The 22362-nt window shown below is 39.6% G+C and overlaps 1 protein-coding gene across 1 annotated transcript; it reads right to left on the minus strand.

Moving 5' to 3' along the window:
- Positions 1-2123: 2123 nt before the first annotated feature.
- Positions 2124-12773, minus strand: LOC120311916 (antihemorrhagic factor cHLP-B). Its single transcript, XM_039351992.1, has 7 exons — positions 12499-12773; positions 9335-9445; positions 8219-8303; positions 5471-5634; positions 4591-4701; positions 4065-4166; positions 2124-2874 (listed from the first exon to the last, which is right to left on the minus strand). Exons 1-7 carry the CDS (start codon positions 12697-12699, stop codon positions 2620-2622), a joined length of 1029 nt encoding a protein of 342 aa, XP_039207926.1. The 5' UTR covers positions 12700-12773; the 3' UTR covers positions 2124-2619.
- Positions 12774-22362: the final 9589 nt, after the last annotated feature.

Genomic DNA, 22362 nt, shown 5'->3' on the forward strand with positions numbered 1-22362 from the left:
GTACTCAATAAAGTTTTACAATAAGAGATCAGCATGTCTCAAAGGTGTTTGCTTGGTTGGGTTCATCAGTGAGAAGTTAAACTTGCACAAACCTTATTTCTCAAAGACTGAAGGAAATTAACTTGGTGAATTGAAATTTTCCATTTGGAAGGTTTTTAGTATCCATAAAATTATTAAGCAATTTCCAGGAGTGATTAACAAAGGAAATCCAATTTCCACAAATGTGTCAGTTACAGTTTGGGCATAGAAGCCAAGGCAATTCCTTGATTCCTGCTGTTTTATGATCTCCTTGTGGGGAACTTCATTCTGGAGCATGTGTGGGGGATCCCAAGTCCTCTCCTTGTCCAGAGAGGAATTCTAAAAAGCTGATCCAGAAATTTGCGAAATATATCTCTAATATATAGAAATTATATTGTTCTATATTGTAAGCAAACATTATTTAAGTTATGTTCATATTTGGTATTTTATTGTACCAAGAAATCATTCTTGGCCAGAACAAAGTTGTGACAACATATGAAACAGGTGTGAATAAATCCAAATGTGTGAGTTTTCTGAATAATGAGCCTTAATGTGGCAGGATAGTGTACAGAATAATGGAGATTGACCTTGACAGAAATATGTAAGAACCATTTTCAAGCCAAAGAGGGCTGAAATGTTCTTTAAATTCTGGGAAGCAAGATAATATTCAGAAACAGCTGAGGCAAACAAGTGCCTCATTCACTGGGTATAAGAAGGAAGGGAGAATATATAATATGATCGGCAAGCTTGTTGTTGTTGTTGTTGTTATTATTATTATTTAGTTGCAAAGTCATGTCCGACCCATCGTGACCCCATGGACAACATTCCTCCAGGCCTTCTTGTCCTCTACCATCTTCTGGAGTCCATTTAAGCTCACTCCTACTGCTTCAGTGAGTCCATCCAGCCACCAAATTCTCTGTCGTCCCCTTCTTCTATTGCTCTCCATCTTTCCCAGCATTAGGCCCTTCTCCAGTGAGTCCTTCCTTCTCATTAGGTGGCCAAAATATTTGAGTTTCAGCTTCAGGATCTGGCCTTCCAAAGAGCAGTCAGGGTTATTATAGCCTATCTCTATTCCTGTGGAATTCTGGAAGTTAGAGTCCACAACTCTTATAATGGCCAATGTTGAGAAACACTTTCCTATCTCAATAAAGTATAGCTCCAGTCTTCCTGTGGAGTTGATTTGCTGATAATGGTCTACTTAGAGTAGCTGAGAAGTAGAAAATGGAATGAGTCTTGTTCAAATAACAGATCAGTTTACCATTATATATAACATGGGCAAAAAGAGTCAAAATATACTCAATGGGTTTGTGAGGGATCATCAGTTGTTTAAGCTTTAAGTTTTGTGATTGGACTGAAGAATAACAGAATAAAAGACTTGGAAGGGACCTTGGAGGTCTTCTAGTTGAACCCCTGTTCAGTCAGGAGACTTTATACCAGTGGTTCTCAACCTGTGGGTCGGGACCCCATTTGGGGTCGAACGACCATTTCACGGGGGTCGCCAAACAACGCAATCCGCCATTTTTTCCCCTTTTCCTTAGCTGTGCTACTCCCTTTTATTCTATTGGCTTTTGAAAGCCAATAGAATAGACTCTCTTGAATAGAGTCTAATTCTATTGGCTTTCAAAAGCCAATAGGAATTGTCCAGGCTGTCTCTGCCCTGCTGAGCCCGCCAAAAGTCCCATTCTGCAAACGGTGCTGCACCAGTTGAGTAGTCCTCGACTTACGACCGGTTGAGTAGTCCTCGACTTACGACCGGTTGGGGGTCGCGGCATTAAAAAGGTTGAGAACCACTGTTTTATAACACTCCGGACAAATGACTGTCCAACCTCTTCTTAACACCTCCAGTGATGAAGCACCCAGAACCTCTCAGCCAAGCCATCCTACTGATTAATTGTTCTGTCAGGAAATTTCTCTTTAGTTCTAGATTGTTCCTATCCTTGATTAGTTTCCATGTGTTGCTTCTTGTTCTGCCTTCAGGTGCTTGGGAGAATAGGTCGATCCCATGTCCTTTCCTAAAGGTGCTGAACTATAATTCCCAGAATTCTCATTCAGAGTGATTAAGGCCATCTGGCCACAAACGTAAAGCAAATCAAAGAGGAAGGCAATTTTAGAATTGAACAATTTATTTAGAAAGTACCCTCTGCTTTTTTCTGTCAGTATATTGGACTTTGTTAAACATTGCCCCTGTCAAATAATGCAGAATGGTGAAACATTCTAGGGAAAACAAATCTCGTAAGGAATAGAAGTGATGGGACTTTGGGGGTATTGTTGTCAAATGCTATGCATTTTCTCTTTAAAAGAAAAAAAAAGAATTTTGACTTTGGGACTAATATAACTTTTCTTCAACTTTCCTCTGGTTCCTTGGCTGAACAGAGAGAGGGACAGGAAGATGTTAAGTAAGCATCAGAATCTGCATTTGTATAAGCAGAAAGACACAAATACAAAGCCCCTTTCTTATAACAACCATGGGTGATCACAACACTTGGCAAAGACTGTAATGTGTCAGGGTAAACCCTTTTGGGATTCAAGCTTTGAGTTCAGATTTGGAAAACGGGTTTGCACCAACTGGGTGGTTTCTTGATGTTCTCTAGTATGGCTGGCCTACAGCTGGAAGTGATGTACTTTTCCTGGACAAAGCTTCACAGGGTGTGTGTGATCATGTGGTACATCTATTGGGACTTCTCTTTTGGCCACAGCAACTGGGACTTCCATCACATGTTCATGAGAATGAGACTCGTGTGAGGCGCTTGTATGATTGTGTGAATGGACGAGGTTGAGGACAGTACTGTTGTGTCCTGGGGAAGTACTATATTTTCCAACGTGATGCTCAATCAAATGGGAGTGAGCGTGTCCCTCCTGGAAAAAAAACAACACAAAACATGCAAGCACTGATGAGTCTTCTTCGGCCATTGAACCTGAAGCTTATCCTGCTTTGAACTTTCTAACTCATTAAAATCCAGCTTGACAAAGTGAATCAACAAAACCAACTGCTGTTAATATTGTCAATACAGGTAGTCCTCGACTTACAATCATTCGTTTAGTGACCCTTTGAAATTGCAACAGCCCTGAAAAAAACAACCTATGACCGTTTTTCGCACTTACGACCCTTGTAGCATCCCCATGGTCACATGATCAAAATTCAAATGCTTTTCAGTCAGAATCTATTTATGACGGTTGCCGTGTCCTGGGGTCTTGTGATCCCCTTTTGCAGCCTTCTGACAAGCAAAGTCAATGGGGAAGCCGGATTCACTTAACAACCGTGTTACTAATTTAACAACGGCAGTGTTTCACTTAACAACGGTGGCAAAAAAGACTTTAAAATGGGGCATAACAACAGTCTCACTTAGCAATAAAAATGAGGTTGTGGTCTTAAATTGAGGACTTGCTGTAATTTGGCAGTTGGTGAATGTTGGAATAGAAATCAAATGAATAAAATTGAAAAAGAGCAATTAGTCTTTCAGTTAACAGAACATAGAATAACAGAGATGGAAGGGATCTTGGAGGTCGTCTTCTTTATCTTATTGTAAGGCATATCACCAAGGCATAATATGTTATAACCACAGTTTGTTGAATGAATAGCCTGGCAATTAAGGGGCCAGAGTTGGACTGAGGCGATCTAGATTCAAACCCTTCCTGGCTAGATAAATTTCTGGGTAGCTCTGGGCCAGTTATTCTGTCTCAGCCCAATTTACAATCCAAAGTGGTGAGAGTAAAATAATAATCTGAGGGAAAAGAAAGTATATAAATAAAATAATCTAGTGTTTACATATCAGACTTTATTATATATCAGAGCATCTACTCATGTGAAGGGATGCAGGGGAATCGATAGCTGGAACAGGAAGTTAATTTTGAGCTGCTTGGATGGACGGAATGGATAAAGGAAACCAAGAGATAGGTGGACTTCAACTCCCAGAATTCCCCAGACAGCCTCCTGGCTAGGGAATTCTGGGAGTTCAATCTACACATCTCAAAGTTGATGAGGTTGACAAACAGTGCTTTGGAGAATAGTGAAAGAGGATGAACAAAATTGCATTTAACATACATACCTTGACATCAAATATGACACAGTCCGACTCAAACATTTCATCTTTAGGTTTTTCCAGGCTAGCATGCGACCTGAAAACAGTTGCTTTGCAGAATCCAATATGCTGGAGAAAAGGAGGGAGAGAAAGAAGAACTAAGAACCCAAATAAATCCTCCACATATCAGCAAACCTGAAATGGTGAAAGGACTGCTATGCAGGGGAGAAGATAAAGCTACTACTGAATGAAAGAATCCGGTCAGGTTACAACCTTATTTCTTAAAGTAAATCAACATCATATTCTTCTTCAGATGTTGGCAGGAGGTTTTGGGGAGGCATTATTTCTGGATGAATTGTGAAGAAATTAAGGTTGTGCAGAGGTTAAAGTGTAGGATTTGGGCTGGTGAGAGCCAGATTCAACTCTCAATTTCTCTGTGTGGAATATTTGGCCTTGCACACTTATTTGGAATGGGGTTGGGGTTTGCTAGGATAAAGAGAGAGAGAAAAATGGGAAATGCCCAGATAGGATTGGAGTTGACTCTCCCACTTACATTTTCTCCATCTGTATTAGGATGGCAGTGATGATGGTCATCGTGGGCTTCCTCAGCAGTGCAGTTAACCTCCACAATAGCAAACTCCACATAGAAAGCTTCAGGCTCATACTGAAATCAAAGCAAGAGACGTTTTAGCTGGGTTGTGGGTAGAAGTGACAAAATTGAAGAGGTGGGAGAAAGAATTTTAGTCCTGCCTGCTGCATATCCCATGGTCACCTGTGGTCACCTGTTCCTAATGAATTTTCCCACCTTCCTTTGGCAGAGGGAGAGGTAATTTGTGAGCCTCAGAGCCCATAATAAATAAGGATTTCCTAGCTTTTTATATGACTGTTTCATTGCTTCTGTTTTACTTGGTGGCTGTTTCTGTGTTTCACTTGGCTGGGTCTTGGCCGTAATTATATTTTATAAATAAAACGTCAGTGAATCCTTGTTCACTACAGTCAGAGGCTTGGAATCTAAATTTTAAAAAATTGGCTACAGCTCCTGGCTACAGCTCCTCTCCCTTTTTTCTTAGCAGCTGGTTTTTTGTGGGTCTTGGTGCTCGCTGAGCTTGGTTGTTTTCCTGCAGACATTTCACTACCCACACTAGGTAACGTCATCCGTTCTAGTCGATCATCTGTCTAGCACTGATGATGTTACCTAGTTTGGTTACTAAAATGTCTGCAAGAAAGCAACGAAGCTCAGAGAGCACAAAGGACTCCTCATTTCAATCCCGAGCAACAAATATTCTCCTTTGTGGGTATCTGGTTCTTTTCCTAGACTTTTTGCAGAGCATAATTCCTCCTGTCTCCTCCTCCTTTCTCTTAGTTATATGAAGTATCAAAACGTTAAACTGGAAGAGATCAACAGAGTTCCTTTTTAACATCTGCACACTTACTTTGTGCTGCCCTCTTGAAATCTCAAGAACTTCGTAAACGTGGCCGGAAAGTTTTTCATTGTATTTATTAAGCACATATTCAACAGAGTCTACCACGTGAGGGTCACTCAGAGACAACAGAATTGGACATTTAGAACAATTTTGCCGCACATCTTCCACAGAATCTGGAAAGAAATGAAATGTCAAGAAGGGTGTTTAAAGCAGACGGCAGTCTTAGCTGAGAACTGCTGCAAAAGAGCAGAAGACCCTACACCATTTCAGACAAACAGCTGTCCCATCTCTTCTTAAAAGCTTCTGGAAATTTCAGGCAGCAGGTTAAAAAAAAAGTTGGACAGCAGGTTAAAGTTATGGCTTTTGCAATAGGAGAGCATAAGTACAGGTAGTCCTTGACTTATGACCACAATTGAGCCCAACATTTCTGTTGCTAAACAAAACCTTTGTTAAGTGAGTATCCCCATTTTACAAGATTTCCTGCCACAGTTGTTAAGTGAATCACTGCCGTTCTTAAATTAGTCTCACTGCTGTTAAGTGAATCTGGCTTCCCCCTTAAATCTGAGTCAATTGCCAGGCATCTGAATTACAGCCATTCATTTAGTGTCATTTAGGTACAGCAGCACTGAAAAAAGGGACTTAATGATTGTTTTTCACACTTATGGCCATTGCATCATCCCCATAGTCACATGACCAAACTTCAACACTTGGCAACCGCCTCATATATAGGATGACTGCAGTGTCCTTGGATCAGGTCATCACTTTTTGTGACCTTCTGACAAGCAGTGTACATGGGGAAGCCAGAGTCATGCAGCAACCACTGCAGTGATTCACTAAACAACTGTCAATAAAGGTTGTAAAACAGCACAAAATTCACTTAGCAACTGTCCTGCTTGGCAACAGATTGTTTGGGCTCAATTCTGGTCATTAAGTTGAGGATTGTAACTATGTCTAGGTAGGCATTCCAAACTATTGTCAGATACATCGTCCCAATCCATCAAATAGTTTCTTTAATGGGACAGAAAAGAAGAGGGATTACCTGTTGTCCTACTTTCTGTGCTTATTCTGCTTCTGCAATGTACCTGAAAGGGTTCAAGTTGGAATAATCAAAGGCCACTCCCTTTTGAAATGTCAGTGAATTCAAACATGAATGGGGTATTTATAGACAAGATATGGGTCTAGATAAAATTTTGCTTGGTCCGGAAAAAAAAACAAATAAAGAATATTTACAAACACCTATTGGAGTACAGGCTATTTGAAAAACAGGTCAAAGAAACAATGGTGACATGGGCGATAGATCTAGGACACAACATCAGTTTGGATCAATGGCAGCAGGTGTGGATGCGAAATAATAAAATTACATTGGCGTCATCTTATAAAGAAAATTTGTATAAGATGATTTACAGATGGCATCTTCCTCCAGCAAGATTAGCCAAAATGTACAAAGGATACTCATCATTATGTTGGAAATGTAAAAAAGAAAGGGGCACATATTTTCATGTCTGGTGGTTATGTAAGGAAGCACAGAGATATTGGCGTATGGTTTGGGAATGGGTAACAGAAATGAGTATGGAAAACATCCAGTATAAACCTGAGACATTGTTGTTAGGAATTCTTGAAAATAATGTTAGTAAAGAAGATATGTATTTATTCACTCATGTGGTTACAGCGGCAAGAATTGTATTCGCTCAAAATTGGAAAGCTAAGGCTATACCTCGTGAGGAAATCTTAATTCATAAAATCATGCACTGCGCAGAATTAGATAGGTTAACTAAAAGACTCAAAAATCAGGAGGAAATGGATTTTTACCAAATTTGGAACAAATTTTATAGATGGTGGGGGAAAAAATATGGAAGTCATTGTAATGAGATAAGTTGAGATTGAGATTAGAGTGATGTTATTGTAAAGGTTTTTTTTCTTATATTAATAATTAATTGTGAATATGAACTGAGATGTACGTCAAATCTGATTTACCATGTTCAATGTTTTTTAATTTTTGTTATTCAATAAAAATATTTTTTAAAAAATGAAATGTCAGTGAATTGTGGTACATAAATAATGGATGGATGGATGGGTGTTGATCAAACTCTTTCTCTCTCTTTTTTTCTTCCCCTTGCTTTGTCTGTCTTTTTTCTCTCATTTTGTACTTAAATGTTTTGATGTTTTCTAATGTTCAATAGACTTTGAGCCATAATTTTTGCTGGTTGATCTGAATAATGATTGTTCCTTTTTTTAGATAAATTGAAAATTTTCCATAGCATGGAATGAATGAATGAATGAAGGAAGGAAGGAAGGAAGGAAGGAAGGAAGGAATGTCAAATGCTTTATTACGGTTGTGTAATTGGCTCCAGTCCATATCCATGCATCAAATTGATTTGAACTGTCAATTTGAATCAAATCCATCATTTCAATGGATTGAAAACAGCATTTTAATTTGTATTGCTAATCAGATTGAGAAAAAAAAGTTTTGTAGATGCAAAATAAACAGTTTGGAAGCATCCAATTCAGTAATCCACTCCATCTCATTAGATTGACTTGAATTGCCTTACAACTGAATTAAAGCAATGCATGCTTTGGATGAAACATCTCAGGATGCTGCTAAGATGCTGCTGAATTTTGAAGAAAGGCTGTGTGTGTAACTCACTTTCATAAAAAGTTAATAAAAAGGGATAGGAAAAGAGAATAAGCCAATGGTTAGCTCCGTGACACCTTAGTTTCAGCCCAAATAAGAGTCCAAGAGGCACGAAGTTGAATTACCTGGATCGGAGTGGCATTTCGCACCAATCACTTTGTCGACACCCTCATCGTGGAGTATCTTGACATCACAATCACCTCCAACAGCCTGGAGATACAAAAGCACCAAATTAATCACGTTACACTTTAACTTAAAATAATTTAGCTAACCATTTTAGGTTGGTGTTTTAAAATTGGTGCTTCTGGGGAATTTTTAGCATCACTAAGATTAATTATGGTCCATAACAATATATTTCATGTTTTTAACAGATAGGAGATTATTCAAATGAGCACTGTGCAGTAGTAACTTGGGCAGACTAATTTGTGAGGCACCCATCATTATGGTAGCTAATGCACTGTGGGTGGAATGTTGTCTGGATTCCCAGGAGGGAGGGGTTGCACTTCAGAGGAGCAAGAGACAGCAAAGTTTACATAGTTTGGTTGGGAAGAAGAGGATCAAGACAGCTCCTCCCCAGAAGTTCTGAGTATAAATTTAAGGACACACACAGTTTGCTTTAGTTTGGCATGATTTCTGTCTATAGGTAAGGAACAATAAGGGGAAATTGCTTTGCTGTAACTTAGCAGGTCTTTCTTGGTTTTCAGCTTGACATGCTTATTTTCTTCCAAACCATCTTATTGGTGTCTTTGGAGAAACCTTTCCACATGTTGTAATATGAGAACTTCTACTTGGCCAGTTCAGTATTGACAAAAATTGGCCAGTAACCTATAAACCTGGGATGACCAACCTTGGACATAGCTGGCTGGGGAATTCTGGGAGTTGAAGTCCACAGGTCTTCAAGTTGCTAAGGTTGGATCCCTCCTCTTTTAAACAGAGCAGCAATAAGGCACTTTTCATGGATTCCGGGATGGGAAGATGTCAGCTTGGGACATCACAGGATGAACGTGAAAGAAGAATTGACTTCTTAATTCCTGACTAATTCATTGCTCAGAGTTGAAATGAAATCTGGCTATGAAATGTGAACTCAAAATGAATGGCCATGGAACGTTAGCGACCCCTGAGGTTTCATTAATCCTTTGTACACCAATATATCAGAAATTCAATTTACTCTTAGTGCAGTGGTAAGAGGCCACCTGTCCTCCCACGGAATTTTACATTTTCAACAACTCTCAGACACTTACATGGTAATGCTGTGGCCTTACAGTACAATTCTCGACAGGAGTGGGATCCAACACGTGACATTGTGTCTCCAGAACTTTTAATTCAAGGAAGACTATTACCCCATGCGGTCTCTAAAATAAAAAAAAGTAGGATGAGAATGACTTTTCTCACTGCATTTTTCTGTCTCTGTTGCATCAGCTGTCCTTGGAAATGTTTGAATTGACACCTAAGTTAAAGACCTCGTCCTGGTATACTTCTCAGTTATCAATTGCTTTGAAGAAAATACACCCAAAAGGAAATTTCAATGCTGCCTTAAGTTAGACACAGTTCCTTTGGATGTTGCAAGGCAGACAAAACTGACATTTCCTGACATGAACATCTGATCTGCTCTGCCTGCGATATGAGGTTTTCTTGCAGACCTCAGTTAATTTCACAGTTGTTGGTTTTGGCCAGGTGTGGGTGGAAGAAAGTACCTCTTTCTGACATTGCATGGTTCACATATGTGCATACTGTCTATTCAACCACCAGCATTTTGGCTCCGAAAAATAGCATCAGGTAGTCCTGGCTGGTCTTCCTACAAATACGTAGGACAACCGTTTGGGACAGGGGTCTAATGAAGATTGGATGGTTGGGAGAGACCTAACATTTTTCTGCTTAACCCAGTTGCAGAATTAACCATTTCCTGGATTTCCATTACACATCGAACCATTAAATAACCCAAGGGGCTGGGCTGACACATCAAATTTAACCAGTCCTCACACCAAATTTTGCACAACCAAAATGAAATCACAAAAAACTTCTCTGAGCTGGTTAAGCATGTTGTCTGTGTGGTGCAGATCACAAGCTGACCATCCTCTCTTTCCCTGACAGCTGAAGAAGCAGCAGTCAGAAACATAAATACAAAATGGAATGGCTGGAGAAAAAGGTTGGACAGAGAAGTTCAGTGTACAGAACAGTTGTCAGTTCCCAGTAGGGGAAGGAGAAGAAAAATATTGTGGTTTCCTTGCAGACATTTCATTACCTGAATGAAGATAATGACCTAGGTAAGATCATCAGTGCACCAAGGATTTCAGAGTTGAATGCTGATCTACCTGTATTCTCTTCTGCTAGAAAAAAAAGTCCAGAGATAACTTCCCTGAAAGGAGGGAAGTGAAGACCCAGAGAAGGAACATCTTCACCCAAGATGGAGGAGACCAGCTGGCTGCAGATAGTATCGTCATGCAGTACCGAAGAGGATATGGAGATCGTTGGTTTTTGGAAAAGCCTTAGTCTTTGGGGAAGGATGGGGCAGAAGGCCCTGAGAAAGGTTCTCCCCCAGTAGAGAAGCAGTAGATGTTCTGCTGAGCTGATCTAGGAGAAGGTCAAACTGTGCTGAGTGCACTACTGTTAAAATCCAGCCCATTCCTTTCTTTTCACTCTCTCTGGACAAGCTGAGAAGTGAGGGAAGGAGAGAGTGAAAGCAGGAGGAAGCAGGAGAACTAAAGGGGAAGAGATGAACATTGTATGCTCCAGTTGTAATCCCAAAAGTGCTTTCCCAATAGGTAACTGGACTGTCTTGGTTTTTTTTTTTCCCCCTTGAAAACGTTTCACTTCTGATCCAAGAAGATGAAGAAGCTTCTTGGATAAATAGTGAAACGTTTTCAAGGGGAAGAAAACCCAAGAAAGTCCAGTTGCTTTTTTAAAAAGGACCTTTGGGAAAACCATGACCTGGATGATTGAGAATCTCCATAGACATCATTTCAGTTGTAAATAACTGTAAATCGTATTAGCATAAGTAAAAGCCTCTGCTGTCTTGTTTTCTATGCCAATCGCCATCCTTGTAAAGCAAAATACATCTCTAGTTCAAGGAGGACTCCTTCACACTGGGACAGTGGAGAAGACAGAGATTCCTCTTTCTTCAAAGCACCAGAGGGAAGGAAGAGAAACAATGATTGGAAGCTGATCAAAGAGAGAAGCAACCTGGAATTAAGGAGAAACTTCCTGACAGTGAGAACAATTAACCAGTGGAACAGCTTGACACCAGAAATCATGGGCGCTCCATCACTGGAGGTTTTTAAGAAGAGACTAGACAGTCTCTTGTCCGAGATGATATAGGTTCTCCTGCTTGAGCAGAGGGCCGGACTAGAAGATCTCCAAGGTCCCTTCCAGCTCTATTCTATTCTATTCTATTCTATTCTATTCTATTCTATTCTATTCTATTCTATTCTATTCTATTCTATATTCTATTCCTGTTCTGATGACTCTGGCAACTCAGAATAGAATAGAAACATAGCTAAAAAAGATTAAAAATCTTCTATTCGCCTTTTGCTAGATTTACAGGTAGTCCAACCATTTGTTTAGTGACCATTCAAGTTACAGCATTGAAAAAAGTGACTTACAGCTATTTTTCACAGTTATGATTGTTGCAATTCCATGTGGTCAAGTGATCAATATTCAGATGCTTGGCATGGTTCATATTTCTGACAGTTGCAACGTACTAGGGTTATGTGATTATCTTTTGTGACCTTCTGACAAGGAAAATCAGATTCATTTAACAACCGTGTTACTAACTTAACAACTGCAATGATTCACTTAGCAGCTGTGACAACACAGGTCATAAAAGTGGTCAAAACTCACCTAACAAATTGTCTTGCTTAGCAGTTGAGTAAATTTTGTGGTCAATTGTGGTCATAAATCAAGGATTATCCATATTATAACTAATTTTAGCATCTGCCTCTTTCAGAATCCTAACCTCAGGTTTGCAAAACCCAGTTCCTGTGTTCACTTAAGAATTTATGTCCAAACCAAAGAGCTTTTGTGTGAGTTTCCCTTTTTTCTAGTTTTGTGTCCCTTGGGACTTTAAGAGTCCACAACTGCATTGTGCAGAGATTAGAAAAAGGAAACTATGAAGATTCAGGATGAATGTTGATGGGGAGAGAAAGGGTGCTGAGTTGAGAACTGAAGGACAAGGTAGTGGTGCATAAAATTGCAAATAAATGGTTTGGTGGAGACTAACAGCCTTACAAGACTTCCAATGAAACGGAAGCTATGAGATTACAGAACATTGACTAGAAAGAGCCCTTGGATTGCCCCAATTTCAGCAGGAAGGCTACAGAGATTGTCTGGCATAATATCAGAAAAGATCACGTAGCTGTTATTTACTTAGTAAATGAAACTAGGACAATTTCCCTCCCATTGTACTTACCCGGGGAAGGACATGGATCTCGTTGATTACATTGGTGGTGTATTTGTATCCATGTAGATTATGCTCGTTGATGTAGTGCACAGCCATATCTGCCCATTTTTCAGCATCTTCGCCGTTGCAATCTACTTGCGACTGCAGGTGATGGCTAAACGTACATCCTATAATCTGACCCAGGAGCACGAGAGCTACCAGGGAATTCATGGCTGGGTTCAGAGATAATGTACCAGGCACTAGTTGGAAGGAAGAAAGACTCCAGAGAACCTAACTTTCAGGTGCTCCTTTTTATGGAGTGTTTCTGTTCGCTGTCCCCCACCTCCTGCCAGTTGTAATTTGCTTACCTGGGAAAATGCAATATTTGCAGAAAGCACTGCAAACAAGAGGAAAGAAAAGAATAAATATGGGGACATCTAGTCAAAGTTTGACTAAATGAGGGGGGGGAATGCTGATTGTGCGAAAAAAGAAAACCAAGTCACTCAGTCATATTAATCCCAGGATACTGCTGTAGTAAAGGTTATTTTAAAATACAAAATTGTATAGCAACTATGCACAAAGATAGTGTAAGTTATACACATGGAAGACTTTCTGTCAAATCTCAGCTCCATTATTGTCCTAACTAATAGAGATTAAGTGCCATCCAATTGACATTGACTCTTAGCAACCACTTAGATCTTTTCTAGGATGATCTGTCCCCAGTCTTGTCCTGGAGGCCATCCAACCTGGCAACCACTGCAGTTATAATCAAGTCCATTCACTTTGCTGCTGGCCACCCTCTTTATTCCTTCCACCTTTTTCAGCATTATGGATCCATTTGTTTGTTTCCTTGGCTACCCATAGTATTCTCTAGAGCAGGGATGTCCAACTTTGGCAACTTTAAGACTTGTGGACTTCAATTCCCAGCATTCCTCAGCCAGCATGACTGACTGAGAAATTCTGGGAGTATCTACCATGTGAAGTGGAAAGTTGGGAGACTGTAGAAATAACCCCAATTAATATATTAAAAGCAAATTTAAAGTTAGTGACCAAGCTAAGAAGTTGTATTGTAGATTCCAGACAAATAAGTGGAAGAGGCTTAAGTCAGCTTGTGCTTATTCTGCAAAAATGTGCAACCCTAGAAAGAAAGCTCAAGCCACAACACTCATAATTCTCCTAGAAAGCTAAGCCAGGAGTCTCAAACTTGGCAATTTTTAAGGCTTGTGGACTTCAACCCCCAGAATTCCCCATCCAGCATGACTGGCTGAGGAATTTCGGGAGTTGAAGTCCACACGTCTTAAAGTGGCCAAGTTTGGAGACCCCTGAGGTAAGCCATAAAACTCTAGCCAAGCCGAGTATTGGTTTTATAGCTGATCTGATCCATATAGTTAGTTTATTATGTAATATCTTGTATGAACTTGGAAAATGTAAACAGGCATACCAGATAAAACTGCTATATGCAGTTCAAGAGGCCTAGAATCTATAGGTTTTGTCAGAATGATGGAATACATGTTGTGACATCAGAAAACGAACATCGCTGTTTACACATTGATTGTGATATATCAAAACATGTAACAAAATTGATGGGCTTTGCGTTGCGATACCACAATATTTCTCCTTTTGTCCTCTTTGCCATTCTCATGGATGTTCCTATCCATGGTTCTATGTCATCCACAAGAATTTCCATCAAGAGGTTTTACTAATAATCCAGGCCAAGGAATTCTAGGTGAAATTAGAAACCAGAGATGAATACTCTCCTGGATTAATAAAGAAAATAACATAATAACAAAGTTGGAAGGGACCTTGGAGGTCTTCTAATCCAGCCCCCTGCTCAAGCAGGAGACCCTATACCATTTCAGACAAATCATTGTTCAATCTCTTCTTAAAAACCTCCAGTGTTGGAGCACCCACAACTTCTGGAGGCAAGTTGTCTCACTTAGTTTTTGATTGCTTCTCTCCTTGATTAGTTTCTATCCATTGCTTCTTGTTCTGCCTTCAGGTGCTTTGGAGAATAGCTTGAGCATAAGCATGTCAAGGACTTCTTATTTCACTAAGAGATCTTCCCTAATTTTAATGAAACATGGAGCTCTGGAGAGCACATTATGTGACATAAAAAGGGAAGATTTTTCCATTTTGGACAAGGACATCAAACAGGTTCAAAGTCAAAATTAGGGTGAACGAACCAGGCTTAAATCAGCAGAACTGCTTGTCTGAAAAATAGCCAAAGCTAACATGTCTTGATAAAATAGTTTACAAGTTCATGGACAGATAGTTGCTGCGGTCATTCCCAACATCAGAGTCTGTCCTCTTCCTTCTGCTGATTCCACAAATTTATATCACCCACCTCCCTTTCCTATTACAGATAGTCCACAATTTATGACCACAACTGAGCCCAAAGTGTCTGTTGCTAAGCAAGACAGTTAAGTGAGTTTTATTCCATTTTACGGCCTTCCTTGTCACAGTTAAGACAATCCCTGAGGTTAAGTTAGTAACATGGTTGTTAAGTGAATTTGGCTTCCCTGTTGACCTTGTTTGTCAGAAGGTCGTAAAAAGGGATCACATGACTCCAGGACACTGCAACCGTCATAAATATGAGTCAGTCGCCAAGCATAGGAATTTTGATCACCTGCCCATGGGGATGCTGCAACAATTGTAGGTGTGAAAAACAGTCGTAAGTCACTTTTTTTAGTGCCATTATAACTTTGAACAGTCACTAAATATGTGTATGTATGTGCATATATGTGTGTGTATGTGTGGATAGAAAGAAAGACAGACAGACATACATATGTTTTTAAGGGGTTGCCACAAAGAAGATGGGGTTAGCCTATTCTCCAAAGCACTTGAAAGCAGGACAAGAAGCAACGGATGGAAACTAATCAAGGAGAGAAGCAACCTAGAACTAAAGAGAAATGTCCTAACAGTTTAAAACAATTAATCAGTGGAATGGCTTGCCTCCAGAAGTTGTAGGTGCTCCATCACTGGAAGTTTTCAAGAGGCATTGAATAGCCATTTTTCCAGAATGGTATAAGGCCTCCTGCCCTGAGCAGAGGGTTTAACTAGAAGGTCCCTTCCAACTCTGTTATTCTGTTATGTTTAAATTTGCAGAGTACAGTATATCATGGTTTCTTTCCGTGGCTGGGCTCACATCTTGCACTAAGCTATCATGACAAGGGCATTTGTTGTGGGGGAACAAAAGGAGAGCAAGGAATGACACGTACTCTGTGTCAATCCAAATGACAACCCCATGAGTTGCAGATGAAAGTGTAGTGTGAGACTAGGTTATTGCCACCAAAGGCAGGAACGTAATGAGGGTAAACAAAAGCCAAGAATCTTGTCTCATATACCCCTTAGGGGGGAAAAGTTAAGAAGCAACCAGGTCATTAAGGAAATAAAAGAAAATGTGTTGTCTGAACCAGACAAAGAAAGTTGGGCCTGAGCACATGAAATCTCTCCCTCCCAAATTCCTTCAATAGCTACCAGAGTTGAAAATCAAGAAGGCCAGAGTAGCTGCCAGTCTTGTGAATCTGCAGAGCAATTATTTTGGGGTATAAAAGGGATCCTGAAGCCCACTCACTCTTTTGAGTCTCTTTGGATCCAAACCTGGTAGCTTCTATCTGGCTAGTGCCTGGTGTTGTTGTTCATCCATCGATTTTCGATGAAGACCTTGACATCTTGTGGGTTATGGGACATCAACGATGTGTCCGTAGGTGGCTAATAAGACCGATGTTAGCACGGAATGTTCTGCCACATACTGAACAAAGAAATGTAGACACTGTTACTTCAGCATTTACAGCTCTGGCCAGAGCCAGAGCTGTAGTGCCTGGTAGTCTAAGTGAGAAGGATGTGGGTAAGGATGGATGAGTGTGCATATATGTTTGTGAGAAAGAGCAAAGTATATTCCAGCAAGTAAAATTTTGCTGTTACAATACCTTAAATTCACTGGGTCTCCTATATTCCAAAGAACCTATTGGGCCTCAGTGTTCAGTTGGCAGTGACTTGTGTGTGTATCCATGGACCAGGGCTGGGCTGTGTGTCTTGTCTGCTCTAGCTGCAATTTTCTCGGAAAACCCAGATACAAGACCTTTGGATTTCTTCCCCCATGCACAACTTTGCTCCTTTGCTTCCATCTTGATTAATTCCATTTTATCTGAATTTTTCTTTTTTTTAAAAAAATTATTGTTTTAAGATTGTGTGTTGTATTTTAATTATATGACTATAAGCCATCCGGAGTTGGCTCAGTGAGATGGGCAGCACAGAAATTTAATCATAACCTGGGTGGTCAATACATTTTATAAAATAAATAAATAAACAATAAATAAAAATAGTGAAAAGGGCCATACATGAATATAATTAAGGCTATTTGCTCCTTCTTCCCGTTTACCCCCAGAACAACCTGAGGAAGGTTAGATTGAGAGGGAAAGATTGACCCATAGTCACCCAGGGATGTCCTAAAATGTTGGTCTTGGTGAAACGGGAACCTAATTTTGCTCGTTCCTAGTCTAGCTTCTTCATTATTAATTTTTGAACTGACATGGGGTCACCCAGAAATCTCACCTCCCCTAGATTAACTTCTTAAATTCTATGATGGTGGTGGTGGTGGTGGTGGTGGTGATGATGATGATGAAGATAATGGTGATGATGTTATCCATTCTGTTGTGTCCAACTCTTGGCAATTCTGTGGGCTAGGTCTCTCCATGACTTCTGATCTTGCATTGCTTTGAGATTTTCTGTGCTCTGGCTGGTGTCAACTTTGATGGTGTCCAGCCACCATGTTCTTTAGTGACCTGGTTCTCTTTTACCGCTAATTGCTCCAAACATAATTTCTTTTTTCAGGGAATTCCCCTACATGTTTTGGCCAAAGTGAGACACAGTTTCATGATTTTGCCTTCCAGTGACAGGTCTGGTGTTATGTGCTCCAGGGCTTGCTTGCTAGTCACCTCTGCTGTCCAAGGAATACACGGGAGCCTTCTCTGGCATTTCAGCTCAAATGAGGCAATTTTCTTCCTTTTTGCTTTTCTTGGTTCTCAGGTTGAGAGAGAGGGGATGGCCCAGAGATATCCAGGGACCATCTATGGTTGGATTCTTCATATGTTTTAGTTTGGGTAAACTAACTAAACTGAAGCTTCTTCCCAGTTCAATATCTTTCCCACAATTCTGCACTGCTTCTTGGAACAGAGAGAAGAAGGGGCTCCAAGTCACCATGCCAATTCCACCTTTTTTGTGTACATGTCACAACATCACATCCATGTTCAAAAAAGGGCAAGACTTGCATGGCAAGATCACAATTTCTGTTTTGGCATTTTTATGAAACAGGTGGATCCTGCAAATGTCCTTGGTGGTATCACTGGGCCCTACAAAGACCTCATAGGGATAGAAGGAAACATCTGGGGAACAACTTTACCTTCTAGTACAGAGGTTCTCAACCTTGGCAACTTTAATAAGGTGACCAACTTTTTTAACAATGAAAAGGAGGACACAAATAAATTGAAAAAAAATATCGTAAATAAAAGAAACATTTTATTCATTGCAACAATAATACAGACAACTTGCATGTGCAAAGTTTGCCAGCCAGGTGTTTTGGCACGCTCAGCAGCAATTCCTACTGGCTTTCGAAAGCCAATAGTGGGAGTAGCACAGCTCATGCAAAAGTTGAAAAAAAAAACCAGCAAAAAAAGGTGCCAGAACGCCGTTCTGAGCGTTCTATGAGGGGGAAAAAAAAGCCCTGCAGATTAGTCTTCAAATATTGAAAAGGAGGACATAAAGGAGGACACTTTTTGAGGAAGGACAGAACTTACAAAAGGAGGACTGTCCTCCCTAAAGGAGGACGGTTGGTCACCTTAATTTTAAGACTTGTGGACTTCAACTCCCAGAATTCCTGAGGAATTCTGGGAGTTGAAGTCCGCAAGTCTTAAAGTTGCCAAGGTTGAGAACCCCTGTACTAGTAAATGAAAGTTCTGGGGATGCTTAGACCGGTCACGGAAGCCATTTTGTGAAGAAAGACATCAGTCACCATCAGCAACACTTTGCAAGGGTGTTTGTCACAAGCTCTCAGAAATCCAAACTTGCTTATAGGCCTCAAAGATTGAGAGCTAAATTATAATCCTGAGGATTATAATTAACTACTACAGGAGTGAAACAATGGACTTCCCCTCCTCATTTATCTAGAGCTCCCTTAAAAAAACTCTGAGGGGATATACAGGTGGTTTAAAATTCTGATTTCTATCATAATCGACCTGGAAGGGACCTTGGAGGTCTTCTAGTCCAGACCCCTACTCAAGCAGGAGATCCTTTGCAGCTTTGTTGAATTCTTTTGGATTTGTATCAAGAAGGTAAATTAAGGCTGCTGCAGCAAAAATAGTTCAGAATATGAGGTCCTTGATCTCAAGTCAGATGGTGCCTAAAGTTCCCCCTCAGAAGGCTTTAGGACACTATTCTGATTTTTTTTTTCTCCTTTGTGGATTTTAAGGAACAACAACAGCAGCAAAAAGGGGAAAAAAAGCTATCAGCAAGTTTACAAATGGAGGATATTTTCCATTTGGTACTCTTGTAAAATAACCTTGAAAAAGCTGAGAGGTTGCACAATGCAAATCTCTAAAAAGCAGCCTCTGAACCTTTGTGAATCAACAAACGACATCTCTTATCTTATCACCTCAGGTGAAAATTTAACTCGGACCCTCTATGGATAGTCCAGGCATGATTTCAAAATTTAAAGAGAGCCTACACCTCTTTTTAATGTTTAATTATATAAAAAGGGCAGCATAGATTGCACTCCCTTTTTCCATGTTCTCTATAACCCAAACTGTAAGATACATTCATTTACCCAAAATTACCCAGGGAACTTCTATGGCTGAATGTGGATCAGAACCTGCAACTTCATTTGAAGAGTTGGTGAAGTGGTAAAAGGCCTTGATAAGACCATACTTGGAATACTGCATCCAGTTTTGGTCATCACAATATAAAAAATATGTTGAGACTCTGGAAAGAATGCAGAGAAGAGCAACAAAGATGATTAGGGGACTGGAGGCTAAAGCATATGAAGAACTGTTGCAGGAATTGGATATGTCTAGTCTAATGAAAAAAAAGGATTAAGGGTGAAATGATAGCAGTGTTCCAAAATCTGAGGGGTTGCCACAAAGAAGAGGGAGTCAAGATATTCTCCAGACAAAGCACCTAGAGCAGGACAAGAAGCAATGGATGGAAGCTAATCAAGGAGAGAAGCAAACTAGAACAAAGGAGAAATTTCCTGACAATTTGAACAATTAACCAGTGGAATGGCTGGTTAAGCCTCTCTGAAGGCTTTTAAAAAGAGACTCAACAACCATTTGTCTAAAATGGCATAGGGTGTCCTGCTTCAGCAATGGATGGGACTAGATGACCACCAAGGTTCCTTCCAACTCCGTTATTCTGTTATCGGTTAACTCTCTATTTCTAATCTAACACCATAATCACCATGCTGGTTCTGCATATTTAATTTAATTTAATTCATGGCATGTGGCTAACCCACACTGTTCCTTACGCCGCAAACATCTGAATCGTGCCCAGTGTCAAAAAATATATGATGGGACTAAGACGAATACTTGTTTTCATCCTAAAAACAAAATTAAACAGAATGCCATTTACAATATGATCTGAAAGGAACATAACCCTAAATTTATGATGAACACTTCCAATAAACAATGGATCGGTGGGTGGATGAATGGAGAATTGATGGATGGATGGATGGATGGGTGGATGAATGGAGAGAAATTCTATACTATGCCCAGCTTTCCCAAACTTGTCAATTTAGGATAGCCAGTCTCATTTATAAAATGATTGATTACAGTTTGCAAAGCTCCCTTTCACTTAAACTACAGGTAGTCTTCAACTTACACCCACAACTGAGCCCAAACTGTCTGTGGCTAAGTAAGACAGTTGTAAAGTGAGTTTGGCTCCATTTACGGTCTTTCTTGCTCCAGTTGTTAAGTGAACATAAATTAGTAACATGATCATTAAATAAATCTTGCTTCCCTGTTGACTTGGCGTGTTAGAAGTCGCAAAAAGTGATTACATGACCCCGGGACACTACAAATGTCATAAATATGAGTCAGTTGCCAAGCATCTGAATTTCGATCATGTGACCATGGGGATGCCGCAACAGTTTGTGTGAAATACAGCTATAAGTCACTTTTTCCAGTGCTGTTATACTGTAACTTTGAATGGTCATTAAACAACTGGTTGTAAATCAAGGACCACTTGTACTGTCAAACACAGACTCATACAAGCCTATTCCCCTCATTTTTCCCAAAAGAAATGGTAGAAGAGAGGAAAGAGGGAGAAAATTGGATGGAAATGGGAGAAAAAGGAAGTGGGGATGGTTTTGAGAAAACAATGGAAAGAGAGGAACAAAATGGAATAGTGACCGGGAGAATTAAAAAAAAAGAGAGAGGTAGTAATAAGCTATGGAAAGAAATACATATAACCTCCTTTCAGGTTGAGTTCATTTGGGAAGATGTGAGAAGATCTGGAGATAAGGGATTTGAGAAAACAGGCTGAAGTGTTTGGTAGAATCTGATCTTCAAGGGAGATATGTTATGATTGAAGTTGGTTTATATGGGAAGAAAATACTTATAGTGGGGTTGTATGCACCAAACCAACAACAGGAACAATTTTACAGATTGTTACATCAGAAATTAACCTTGTTGGATTATAGATCTGTGATATTAATGGGTGATTGGAATGGTGTGTTAGATACACAAAGAGACAAAAAAGGATCTTCTACTTTTTTTAAACAGGCTAAACTACCTAAAGCCTTTTTTGATTTGAAAGAGGACTGGGAGCTGCGAGACTACTGGCGTGAACGCAATCAGGAGGAGAGAGACTTTACTTTCTTTTCAGACAGACACCAATCCTTTTCAAGAATTGATTTTTTCTTGATTACAACTGATTTATATTTTAGGGTAAAGAATGTTAAGATTTTTCCTAGGACATTGACGGACCACAGTCCAGTCTGGATGGAGTTGGCTGATGAAAAAGAGGAGAGGAGATCGTGGAGGATTAATGAGAACCTATTTAGACAAGAAAAGAATGTTCAAAAACTAAAGGATTATTTAAAGGATTATTTTGTTTTAAATATGCATAAGGGAACGCCAATGTCAATGGTATGGGATGCAGGTAAAGCCTTCATGCGTGGGATCTTGATACAAATGAATAATACTCAGAGACAAAAGCAGATTCAGAAACGTAAGGATTTGGAAGATGAGATTAAATTAAAAGAAAAAAATTTGATTTCAAATCCTACAGATGAAAAGGTTAAAGAATCTATAAAATTGCTTAAATCACAATTTAATATGTTGATGGCTGATCAAACTGCAACTAACCTACTGTATATGAGACAAAATACATTTTGTAATGCTAATAAACCAGGGAGATGGTTGGCTTACCAACTCAGAAAGCAACAGAGACAGAGAATTATAGATAAAATAAATTATAATGGTAAATTGGTATATCAGAAGGAGTTGATTAAGAAATCTTTTCTAGATTATTATCAAAAATTATATAAGAGTACTAAAATACAGGTTTCAGATATAGATAATAACTTAAATGAAGCCAACTTCCCTAAATTAACAGAAGATCAGAAACAAGAAATTAATGGTTCAATTACTAGTGAGGAAATCGAGACAGTGATTAAAGAATTAAAATTAGGTAAAGCACTGGGTATGGATGGTTTGACATCTATTTATTATAAAATTTTGGTACAAGAGATGATTCAACCTTTAAGACAGCTTTTTAATAACATATTACAGGGTTTAGAGATTCCCCCGTCATGGGGCAGAGCCTTTATATCTCTAATTCCAAAAGAAGATCAAGATCTTACTTTACCAAAGAATTATAGACCTATATCTCTCTTAAATGTAG

Source organism: Crotalus tigris, unplaced genomic scaffold (genome assembly GCF_016545835.1).
Source record: "Crotalus tigris isolate CLP2741 ecotype Arizona unplaced genomic scaffold, ASM1654583v1 scf7180000018395.510130, whole genome shotgun sequence".
Lineage (NCBI taxonomy): Eukaryota > Metazoa > Chordata > Lepidosauria > Squamata > Viperidae > Crotalus > Crotalus tigris.